Source organism: Emydura macquarii, unplaced genomic scaffold (assembly GCF_026122565.2).
Source record: "Emydura macquarii macquarii isolate MOO-44397 ecotype Brisbane River unplaced genomic scaffold, CSIRO-AGI_Emac_v2 contig_799, whole genome shotgun sequence".
NCBI classification, from domain to species: Eukaryota; Metazoa; Chordata; order Testudines; family Chelidae; genus Emydura; species Emydura macquarii.
This window is the reverse complement of record NW_027130936.1, coordinates 1153552-1165719: the sequence shown is the minus strand read 5'-3', so window position 1 is coordinate 1165719 and position 12168 is coordinate 1153552. Positions and strand designations below refer to the sequence as shown.

Genomic DNA, 12168 nt, shown 5'->3' with positions numbered 1-12168 from the left:
CCTGGCAAGGATTGTCCTGCGGGGGCAGCAGGGCCTGCGGAGCCACCCCTCCTCCACACACATCCAGACTGCAAGTGGCTGGGGCTGACGACTGCCCTCCTCGCACTTCCTGGGGAGCCACTGGGGGTGATTCTTTCCCTCCTACCCCATCCCGGTGTTGCACAAGAAGGAGAGGGGAGGGTCCAGGGAGCCTCCCTTCAGCCTCCGCGTTGCACCTGGAGGGAGACTCCCCAGGTTATTCCCTAAACCCAGGCTGCGTATTTCCCCCGGTGCCCCCGCCCTCTTCAACTGTCGCCAGCGGCTGGTGATTCACGGAGGCCTGGGGATTCCCAGGCGGCTTTACTGAGCCGCGAAGGCTGCGCTGCTCTCACGTCCGCCCCCGCAGGGGAGGGCCGCACGTTCTGTGCTCTCCTTCGCACTCGCCTCCTTCCCCCAGAAGCCACAGCCCGAGGGGCGGGGTGCTTTGGAATGATCTTTATTGCACGCTGTATGTTTCAGCTGTGTAGCTCTGAATAACACGGGGGAGGTGGATACAGCAATGCTGCAGGAGCCGGGGGTGAGAGTGTTAGCAAAACACACAGGGAATGAGAGCTTTCGGGGTCTGAGAAACAGCTTTACAGTCAGGGGAATGGAGAATACCCTGACCTTCCCCTATGGAACCGCTGGATTGTTCACACCAGCCTGGGACAGCAGGGGCCATAGCCTATATCCTGGTTCTCCCCCTGCCCCCCACTACGTGTGCCATGTACAGGGGGGAGGGAGGGGGCCTGTGCTCAGCCCTATTTGGATGGTTGGGGGTCTGGGCTGCGGTTCTCCTCTCCCTTACAGTGGGGTAAGTCAGAAGGGCAGGTTCTCAGCTAATGCTAGACCTCAACAGAGCTTTGCTGATTTACACCAGCTAAGGATCTGGCCCATTGAAGTCAATGGGCAAAGTGAGCCGAAGAGCAACACATCATGTGTAGGCCAGCGAGAGAATTGTGACTCAGGGGCCCAATTCTGCAAAGTGCTGAGGGTTCCCTGCACCCCTGAGCATCTTTGACCCAAGGGGAGCTGAGGGGACTCAGATGCTGGCAGGACTGGGCCCTTTAGGGAATAAAACTCTGGGAAAGCTTAGGAACACTCCAGCTTGTCTCCATCCCAGCCTCTGCCTCAGCTCAAACATGCGCTGCCCCGCCTGCCCACATCTGCGTGTCCGTCTCGGGGTGAGCTGCGCCAGCCGCAAGCCCAGCCGCTCAGGGGAATGACAGCAGCGCAGAATCCCCCGCAGCTGGCATGCTCTGGCTCTCTGAAAACTCGTCTCCGCGCCGCAAGAACGGCCAGGACCCTGGCTGCCGGCTGGCTCCAGCCTCTCTTCCCCTTTTCCCATAGAGCGTGACCATCTCCTGTAATAGCCGCTGTCAGTCAGCACTCGGGTCCCCATTCATCCGTATGCTCCTGTTTGTTGTTGTGCAGCTGATAGGCTAGAATCATGGAAATGGGGGGCTGGCAGGGACCTGGAGAGGTCATTAATTCCAGCCCCCTGTGCTGAGCTCAAGTGAACCTAGTCCAGCCCTGACGGGTTTGTCCAACCTGTGCTTAAAAACCTCCGAGGAGCGGGATTCCGCACCTCCCTTGGAAGCCTGGGCCGGAGCTTAACTCCCCTTGTAGCTGAAAGTCTTTCCTAATGTCTAACCTAAATCTCCCCTGCTGCAGATCAAGCCCTTGGCTTCTTGTCCGACCATCAGTGGACATGGAGCACGCTGATCGCCGTCCTCCTATCACAGCCCTTCACCTAGCTGAAGACTCTTATCAGGTCCCTCCTCAGTCTTCTTTTCTCAAGCCTAAACATGACCAGGCCTTTTTAACCTTTCCGCAGAGGTCAGGTTTTCTAGACCTTTGTCATTTTTGTTGCTCTGCTCTGGGCTGTCTCCAATTTGTCCACATCTGCCCTAAAGTGTGACGCCCAGAACTAGAGCCAGTGCGGAGCAGAGCAGGACAGTTACCTCCCTTGTCTTACATACAGCACTGCTGTGCGTACACCCAGGAATGATGTTAGACTTTTCACAACTGCCTCACACTGCTGATTCACATTCAGTTGTGATCCACTGTAACCCCCCAGCGCCTTTGCAGCAGTATGACTGCCTGGCTAGTTACACCCCATTTGGTAGGTGTGCATTTGATTTGTACTTTCCACTTGTTTTTAGTGAATTTCAGGGTGCTGATTTTGGGCCAGATCTCTAATTTTTTTCCAGGTTGTTTTAAATTCTAATCCTGCCCTCCTAAGTGCTTGCAACCCCTCACAGGTTGGGTTCATCTGCAAATGTTATAAGCATCCTCTCCTTTCCCATCCTCTGTCACTGATGAAAACATTGACTAGTAGTGGACACAGGACGGACCCCTGCAGGACCCCATGAGCAACGCCCTCCCAGTTTGCCAGTGAACCATTGATAACGCCTCGCTGAGTATGAGCTACCAACCCGTTGTGCACCCACCTTACAGCCATTTTATCTAGACTGCACTTGTCTAGTTTGCTTATGAGAACGTCATGTGGGACTGGGTCAAAAGCCTCCCTAAAATCAAGAGATCTCATGCTTACTGCTCCACCAGCCAGCCACTAGGCCAGGAACCCTCTCAAAGAAGGAAATGAGGTTGGTCTGGCATGATTTGTTCTTGACAAAACCATGCTGGCTATTCCTTCGAACCATATTATCCTCCAGGAGCTTACAAATTGCTTGCGTAATGATTTGAAAGGAAGCACCTGAAAGGAAGCTGACAGATGCCAGCTGTTCAGCCATATGGGATTACCATTTAGATGGGGACCTAGCTCCCCTAATGCATGTAGATGAATGGATACCTTTGGCTTCTATCTGAACCAAACCCCTGGATCTGTTCCAGGGTTCACCCATGGCTGCGCAGCTAATAAAGATAAAGGGCCTATGCGGTTTAAAGATGGGTCGTGCCAGATACGGGTTATTGCATTAGTGTTGCTGTTAGTCCTGAAACAGCACATTCGTACCAAAGCTGAGCTGAAATCACCCCCTGCCTGCAGATCTGAGCAGCCTAGACTTGCAGGTGGGATCAGCTTTCCCAGCTGCCTTTTTTAATACAGCTGGCTGAACCAAGCACCTGCTTCCGAATGCCGCCAGACTAGGGGGAGAAGGAAGTTTTGAAAGTCAGGCCTGACTTTTGCATCTCAGCCCCAGCTTTGATTAGTGCTCAGACAGCTCCCAGCAGCTCAATGCATGCGTGACACTATGCTGATATAAGTGCTATGGAAAGAGAGAGAAACCCTTTGGAGCTTCCCTTAACAATAAAGAAAAATGACTAAACAGAGCGTGCGAGCCCAGAACTGTGGCTCCAGCATAGCACCTCCATCACTGCTCCCTGTCCCTGCAGGAACATGGTAAACGATCACAAGCTTTTCTCCAGCCATGGACGAATCGGCCTGGCCTTCCGCATAGCAGGTTTTGGCACCAAGCCTGCTGGCTACCAGGTTGTTTCTGAGCAGATCTTCCACTGGATTCTCAGCACTGGCCAGTGCCACGGTGATGGAGCCCTTCTGAGAACCGACCTCGTTGGTGGCCAGGCAGGTGTAGGTCCCTTCCTCTCGCTTGCTCAGGTGGGGGATGACCAGGGTGCCGTTCCTGTACACCAGGAAGCGCTCTGCGCCCTGCTTGGCGCTCTCGGCCGGCAGCTCGTTCCCAGCCCTCTCCATGCTGGGCCCCTTTATCTCCAGGGCTTGGCTGGAGGTCTGCACCTTCCAGCTGATCTCCGGCTGCGGGCTGCCCGTGACGCTGCAGTGCAGCATGAGCGTGAAGCCGTCGTACAGCTCGGTGCTGTCCAGGTTGGGGTGGTAAGCCAGCTGCACGGAGGGCGGCACGCACTGGAGCTCGGGGATCCTGCCCAGGGCGACGCCTCTGAGGTTGTCCGGGGCCGCGCAGCTGATGGCGTCCCTCTCGGGGATGGAGATCAGGGTGTTCTCAGCCCAGTGCTTCAGCCACTGCAGCTTGCAGGAGCAGTTGAAGGGATTGTTGTAGATCTGCAGCTGGGACAGTGAACTCATGGCATCGAAGGTGCCCTCGGCGATGGCGGTGAACTTGTTGTCGTTGATCCACAGGGACCGCAGGTCTTTCAGGGTGCGGAAGGCCCCCCGGGGCAGCTGCGCCATGTGGTTGTTGTTCATTTTCAGCAGCTGCAGGGCGCTGAGGTTGCGCAGATCCCCCCAGGGGAAGTCCGCGATCTGGTTGTGGCTAAGATCTATGTTTTTCAAATGCAGTAGGCTGGCGAAGGTGCCTTCCTCAATGGCGCTGATCTCGTTGTGCGCCAGCCACAGCGACTGCACCTGGGTGACCTCCAGGAAGGAGCTCTGCTGCAGGGAGCTGATCTTGTTGGCCGACAGGGTGAGGGTGGTTACGTTGGAGGGCAGCCCCACGGGCACTGCCTGCAGATCTCTGTAAGCACATACTGCTAGCTGGCGGCCATATTTCTTTTCTACACAAGTGCAGGGCTTTGGGCAGCCCTGACCCACCCCAGCGAAAGCTGCAATCCACAGGCAGAGCAGTGGACCCATAATTTCTCCTGTGGATAAAGAGACCAAGATTGGCACATGTTTATTTGCTTGCCTATTGTCTCTGAGCCATCACTGCTCCTCTCCTCTGGGCTGTAGCTTGGAGCAGCGTTTTTCCCTCTGTCTTTTATTTAGCCAGTCGATAAGAGGGAACAGCAGATAATTACAATACACAGGGGGCTAGCCATAATTGTTTAAACTATAAATGTGATGAAAAGAAGTTTTAAATCCGATCTGAGTAAGGTATCTACATTCTAATAGTAACAGAGCCTTCGAATCCATACATATTATAGCACAGTGATTTCAGGGGGAGTTAGGATCCTAAATAACTTAAAGACTGAGTTATTCAATGTTGCTACAGCCTCTAACGCCATGGACAGCACCGTGCTGTGATGTGATTGTGATGAAATTTGTTTAGGAAACCGCCCGCAAAACAAAGCAGTTTGATGCTGATAATATAATAATCCCTCGCCCTTATATTAGTCGATCTCAAAGCGCTTGACAAAGGAGGTCATTATCATAATCCCCATTTTACAGATGGGGAAACTGAGGCACGGGCAGGCCTGGGACTTGCCCACGGTCACGCAGCAGGCCAGAGGCAGAGCCTATTTCAACATTTTCAGAATGCGATGATTTGATTGTTCATATGAAATGACTTTTTGAAATGAGATTTGTGGTTTTTTGTATAAACATTTTTAAAAGGTTGAAATTGGCATGAAAGGAATTTTTGGCATGTTTCATTTCATGGGGAATTTCTCTGTTTGTTTTGTTTCATTTCAGAGGGAAAAACATTTTGACATTGTGGAATTTCCCACAAAATGGAAAATCCAGTCTGCCCCTCCCCGCCCCATAACTACAGTACGAAATACAATGAAACTAAGAGAGGCTCTGTACCACCGCAAGCCTTTGCCATGTTGAAACATTTCTTTAAAAATGAAAACACCTTCTGAATAAAAATCCGCAATAAATGCAGCATCGTAATGTGCAGAGCACCACCCGCTGCCCAGGGCCCCACCCAGGGGCCAGGAGCAGAAGTTTGTGTATGGGAGTCCTGCCACTGCTGGTGTACGGGATTCTTACCTCACCTCCTGCACCCGGGTCAGGCCTGCTGCGATAGCAGAGTGGCAGCTGCGAAGCTCCTCTGCTCAAAACCCTGGTCCCCCCCCAGTGTGACTATGTTGGGTGTGGCCCCCTCCACTCCCCAGGGGGTGCATACCAGCAGAGAGACTCCATGCAGACTCCCCTCCACTGCTGCCCCCCCACCCCCCCAGCCCCCTTGCAGTGGCTTTTCATGCACCCAGGACTGACCCTTCAATTTCTGGCCAACAAAGGGCCCGATCCTGTAGTCTTTCCTGGGGCCAAATGAATCCGCACTTCTGTGGGACTGTGGCTCAAGGAAGAATTGTGGGCTCAGGCCTGACGTGGATTCTAAGTCATTGTTAAGAGGTGTTAACTAACAGGACGGTAAATGCTAGCGGGCCAGGCAATCTGTTGCACAATGTGTTCTAGCCCAGGCTGAAGCGCCGTTCCGTTCTCAAGCTAGGGCTAAGTACAACTGGTGGTAAATGCTTGTGTCCTGCCTTTGCTGGACTTTGCAGGGTTAGCCAGTATCCTGAAATCTGCCGAAGTGGGGAGGGACATTACAGAGCGTGTGCCTGGGGCGGGGGGAGGGATTGGAAGCAGTGCTGGGAACATGGCTGCGTTTGCTTTAAAAACCTCACTTTTGTCTGCTTCCAGCCTCCCAGCCTCCTTGCCTGCTCCTAGCTTCCCACAGCTCAGGCCCTATGCTTTGCTTTGCTTTGCTCATCTGTTATTAAGAATGGATGTTATTGTTGGCATTCGCCTCTCTGGTCCTGGCCTGTGGGTTTTTTCTCAGCCCCCTCCCAGCCCCTTGGCCCAAGAACCCTTTCTTCTAAATTTCTGTACATTGACTCATCTGCTAAACTTTGCCGGGAGTATCCCCCGGAGTTTGCAGGTACTGAATAGCAACATGGGCCTCTACCCAGCTTAAACATGCACAGCCCCGTGCTTCCCTCCCCATCAGCTTTTGACAAACATGGTTCTTTTCCCCCTTAATCGAAACAGCCAGGACTTCAGTTTCCAGTAAATAAAGCCCCCCTGTTTTGCAGGGGATTAGAGACCTGGCTTTAAAGCCACACCAGCAGGCTTATAGATGTCAGGTTATTGTGTCCCCCACATACCGGCTTATTGAACTGTTCTCAGCTACGCTTTGGGCCTCTACCAACATTCGGCCCACTTACGCTTCTCAGCAAGCCCCCCACCCCTCCCGTATCCCACTCAGAAACGATTTCGGAGGCAAGATTTTTCTGCAGCTAGCCGGCGAGATGGGCCAGCGTTTGGTATTGAGAAGGATCACCTGGGAAAAGAAGGTCAATGCTACTACAATACTCCTATTTAAATAGAAAAGCTCCCATCCTGATCACGTAAAAGACAGGCTGTTACCTCTTTTTGCTGCTTCCCCTTCAGTCTTGGAGAGTAAATCAGTTGGAGGCAAACTCTGTAAACATTGCTTTGGGTCCTGTCAGAGTCACAGATTCCAAAAATGTTGTTAATAAAAAACCCACACGACTCTGCCCTTGCAAAAAAGGCCTGAGCATACCACCATCACCTTTTGCTGGTCACACGCACAGGGAGTAGCAATGTTCTTTGCTATTAGTCCTACAGCAGTTGCGCCATTATTCCTGGTGTATTTACTCAGCGCAGAGTTTATTTGTCCAGCCTTGTCTTTGTGGCTACGGGCAGAGAGGCCACAGAGCACCTTTAAATGGAAGAGATGTCCCGCAAACCAGCTGAACCCCCCCTGATCCACCATTGAGTTTTCCTGGCAGCTTGTAATGTGTAATATTTCAGCGTCCCAACAGGCTCGTCCTGGTGACATAACTAACAACTTCCTTTCAGCAGCAAGGACCTGCCTGTTATAAGTGACTCCAGAAACTTAAATGGAAAAAGATGCCAAATTGTATTTTTCCCTCCTCTTCTCTGGTGCTGTAGCTAGGAATCTCTTAAAGAAACAGGAAACGGCAAAACCAGGCGGGTTTTTTTGTTACTAGAATTCACGATGCATCAGCCTTGAGCTGAAGTTCCCATATCAGGTAGGATGGCCACAGTCCCTTATTATAAGGGACGTCCCTTCTTTCTTCGCCTCTCTACACAAGATCAGGAGCTGCTGAGTGCTGCAAAAGGCAGCAAGAAATACTGCTGGAGAATGGAGGTGAGTCCTGCTAAGTATTATTAATAATAATAATGATGATGATGATAATAATATTGGGACAAGGGGTGGGGCAGGGTTGCTAAGAAACAGTCCCTTATTTTTGAAATACAATGTTGCCAACCCAAATTCCAGGGCAGATTTCTCTCTCCCCCTCTTCTTTTAACAGTACAAACCCACTTTAAAATCTCCATTTTCCATGCTCCAGGCTCTGAAGGAAAAATAACACAGGGATGTTTTTTAATGAATAACTGATGAAGCAAAACTCTGTTAAATGGCCTGTTCTCCTGTCTGAACGCCTAGTGCTAAATAGCCAGTATGGCTCTGCAGTCAAATATATAAACTTTCCTCATTGCCTCTGCTACTGAGTTAGTGGCCAAAATGCCTGAGTCTGAGCCATACTGTCAGCCATGGGCTAGCCCCTCTTCAGGTCAGTAGCCAAGAACTCTATACGCTCATTTTTGAAGAGCTGCTGATGCCGCTAGAGAAATCTTAGATTTCGTGATCTGGCCCAAGATAAATGACATTTCCCTGCACTATGCTGAGCCCTTTGCACTGAGGGAGGGATTTGCCTTGAGAGAAACCGGGTCATGTTTCAGTATTCACCCTCCCTTGAGTTACTTGCCATGGGAACCATTTGCATGGCAGCTACTTTTGGAAGGCAATGAATCAATGTGCCACCTTAATTAGCCTGTGGAACGCATCACCAAAGTGCCACTGTCCAAGAGCTTGGCAGGATTAAAAAAAAATGGGACATTTTACATAAGCAATGGGACCAGTCGTGCTTACAATAGCGAAGAGAAAAACGTAAGGGATATAAACCCTCATTCGTCAGCACATCAGCCAACCAGTAACAGATAGGAGTCAGGAAGAAATTTCCCCTATGGGCAGGTTATTTCATAATTGTCCACTAGGGGTTTCTTTCACATTCCTTTGAAGCCTGTCTCTGGCCCCTGTCAGACAGGGGCTGGAATTGATGGAAGACCTGCTAATTTGAGTTCATTCCCCGGCAAGGGTAGATTTAAGTCCCACCTCCCACAAATGGGCCAGCTCGGAAGTGAAATAAAACTTATGATGAACTCAGACGTCATGTGGCGCAAGCCAGGCTGTAACATACAAAACTCTAGCATGCAGCCAGGTGCAGTAAATACATAACAGCTAGGAGCTTCCATAAGCAATGATGCGGGCACTCAAATGACTGCTATGGCATCACCATAATGTAATCATCACAGATAACATAGACATTCAACAAAGCAGTGAGGTATCGTGTCTTTGTATAACACTCTACCAAGGCTGTATCCAACAAAGGTACAAACCCTCCAACGTGCATCACGCTGCAGTGGAGATGGGGAATCATTCCTGACCCCAGCCCATTGTTTGCTGTATGCCCTGAAGCATGAGGATTGATAACCCTTGTAAATTGAATCCTAGCTAGTGTAGCCTCAGACATCATTCTTCATCGTATCAATGTTTACTGTGCCAGAAACCCTGCCAGTGTCCAAACAAACTGCTCTAGAAATGAAAAGCTTCTCTCAGCCAAATGTCTCTGTGAAGTGTCTGTAGCTATTGGAACCAGGGATGTAGACAAAGCAATGATTCCTTGGCCGGTTTTGGTTTTCTCTAGGAGGACACCTTGTAGAGTGCAGCTATTCTGATGGGTGATTCACTGAGGGCCAGATCCCGACCCAGCTTTCGTGTAAATGAGAGGCAAACTGGGCCTATGCTTTCTCAGGTGCTGCGCTTATGCGCATGCTTAAAACTTTAGACACATGCACAAGCCCATCGATTTCAGTGATGTTGAAGATAAGCATGGGATTAAACGCTTTGCTGGCTTGGGGCTCAGAACTAGCGCCCATCCACTGCTTCATGTATCCTGATGGAAGTAGTGTGGAGACATTGTCTTTAGTGGAGTCAGGCCCATTTACCCCAGGCATGAATTTGGCCCTTTGAATGTATTGGTGTGCTGGAGAGCAGTAGGTGCAGCACTACTCAGCCCTTACGCAGCACTTCCCAGCCAATTCCCAGCGCGCGTCCACCTCCCGCTCACAGCAGCTCCCTGAACGGATGAGCTGAGCCGAGGGAAGGACATTATTGCCTGGATAACCCTGGCCATCCTGGAGCTGGTGATGCCCCAGGGCTGATTATTTCACACTCCGGACCCACATCTACGTGCAGCCCAGGCCATCCGCACTACGGTCCTGTCTGCACTAAAACGCTGTGCTGCGTTGACTGGCCTGGCCTGGAGACACCCACTGCTGCTCCAGGATATGGCACTGAAGCATGGTGGGGTATGAACCCCGTGGGAAGTGACGGGTTAACAGGAGCCAGCAAGCCCACCTAGCCCATTCGGACACCTGGAGGGAAGGCCGGCAATTCAGGATTAGACCCAGCTGGGGAGAACCAGCCTGGGAAGGGAAGCTCTGTAGTCGGGAGCTGACATGCTGGGCCTGGCCCCCAAGGGAGGGGGTGAAGAGCTCCAGGTGGCTGCCAGAAAGGCTGGGGAGCCCCTGGAAGTCAGAGCCTTCAGCGCAGACTGGGGAGACGCTGGACCGGAGTCTGAGACCCAGCCTGCAGTGGGAAGCAAGGCAGGGAAACAGGCAGGGCTTGCGAGGGGTTGATTCCAGCCACTTCGTACAGAACACAGAGGAGAAGGTGGACCTGGGTTCCCCTCTCAGCTCTGGCACGGAGGTAGGAAAGCCTCCCTGAGAAAGAGGGAGCACAGACTACAGACTCTAGGCTGGGGCTGATGACCTAACACAGGTTCTGGGATTTATGGTTGCCCTGAAAGAGGTGAAATCATGAATAGCTGGGCTAGAGTTGTGAGAAGAGTCCCACTGTCATCACCCCAAACCGGCGCCTGGTTGGGGAAACTGAGGCAGGGTCACTACAGTGTCACGCCTGGCCCTGAGGGGTGCGCGGGCTGTTGAGTTTGCTCTTACGCCTTTCTCCTGGTCTAGCTGTGCCCATGCTAGGCGTTGTGCTGGTCTAATGATATCGATTTACACAAATCACCTTTCTCAGTGATTGAGCTCTATGGGCACAAAAGCGGTGTGTGGAATAGGCCTCGGACACTACAGAGACGGGCCTACGGGAAAGCCTTGGATAGCTAGCTGGGGCCTGGTTCTCTGTCCCTTCTGTCTGTAGCGTCGTTCCATCCCTGTGAAGTGAGAGCAGATGCTGCCTGCTCACAATGGGGGCATTTCACCCTGCTCTGCTCTGCTGCAATTGACATGTGAGGGCCAGGGAAGCCACGTGCCGCTGGTGTTCATTTTTAAAACAGTCTGAAAATGCGCTACTCCTCCAGTGTCAATAACCCACCTGTGCGTAATAAATGTGAGATGTTGACGCCTGCCTCCAATCGGCCTGCGGGACAGTCTCCTTCGCCCACATGTGACATTTTCAAACAAACACCATTCCCCGGCGCCCTGGGCTTTGTGCAGTTCCCCACATTGGTGCCCTGCTAGTGTGAAACACCCGCAGGCTGACAGGGCCTGATTCTTGTTTTCACTATGGCCCCTTTCCTGGGACCTGGCAATCTGGAGGGTCCTTAGTTTACGCTCACCGTCTGTCCCCTTTACTCTGCAGAACTGTGTACAGGAGCCTTAGCGGAGATGAGAATCAGGCTCTGCATCTGGAACAAGGGGTGCTTTACACTAGGGTCAACAACTGCACGAGATGCAATCAACCCAGACTCTCCGAGCTTTCTCCCCATGACAATCTCCCCTGGGTTTCTTCTCTGTCCTTTCTCTTACTCATTGCCCTGCATGACCCATGCGTTCCCCCTAATCCGCTCTCTGGTCCATTCTCCTGGAGCTGGTTTCTGTTTTAACCAGCATCCTCCCTCCTTCTCCAGCACATCAGCCTTTAAAGGCTGTTTCCTCTCTCCCTGCCATTACTGGGAAATTGAGGTCAGCCAATCACACCCCTTTTGCTTCTTGCTCCTCCAATTACCTTGCCTCCAGGGGCAGTCGGACTCGAACCAGCGGATCTTGGAGAAGGCCAGTTATCTCTGTTCCTTGTGTGAGTGAAAGTGAGCAGCTCGGGAGCGAGTCTTAGAGCTTTTGTTCCCCTCTTCTCCCCTCCCCGCCTCACAGGGGTGCACAAACTTGCTACGGGAGGGGCTGAAAGTCACTGTCCCTCTTGCTTTCATTTCCCAAGGCTCTCTTACGCCGGCTGAGCGCACGGGGCTATGTGCAGCACATTGTGTGTGCTGAGCCAACCCCACCGGAGTCAATAGCGCGCAGCACTTGTGGGAGCCAGATCTGTCCTGCTGCCTGGCTCTGTCAGGCACTCCAGAGGAAGCTGCAGCCTCTGTGCTTCAGGAACCAGAGAGAGGCCCGGGCTAGAGTTTTTAAGCCCATGCTCTCTTTACTGGATACTCACAAGATGGCTC

At 52.0% G+C, this 12168-nt stretch overlaps 1 protein-coding gene across 2 annotated transcripts; it reads right to left on the bottom strand.

Moving 5' to 3' along the window:
• Positions 1-382: 382 nt before the first annotated feature.
• On the bottom strand, positions 383-11796 carry ISLR (immunoglobulin superfamily containing leucine rich repeat). Of its 2 annotated transcripts, none has more exons than XM_067543207.1 (2): positions 11727-11796; positions 383-4557 (listed from the first exon to the last, which is right to left on the bottom strand). In XM_067543207.1, exon 2 carries the CDS (start codon positions 4547-4549, stop codon positions 3284-3286), a length of 1266 nt encoding a protein of 421 aa, XP_067399308.1. In that variant the 5' UTR covers positions 4550-4557; positions 11727-11796; the 3' UTR covers positions 383-3283. The 2 variants fall into 2 exon arrangements, with proteins under 2 accessions (XP_067399308.1, XP_067399309.1); XM_067543208.1 differs by lacking the exon at positions 11727-11796 and adding an exon at positions 7010-7025.
• Between the last annotated feature and the right edge of the window lie 372 nt (positions 11797-12168).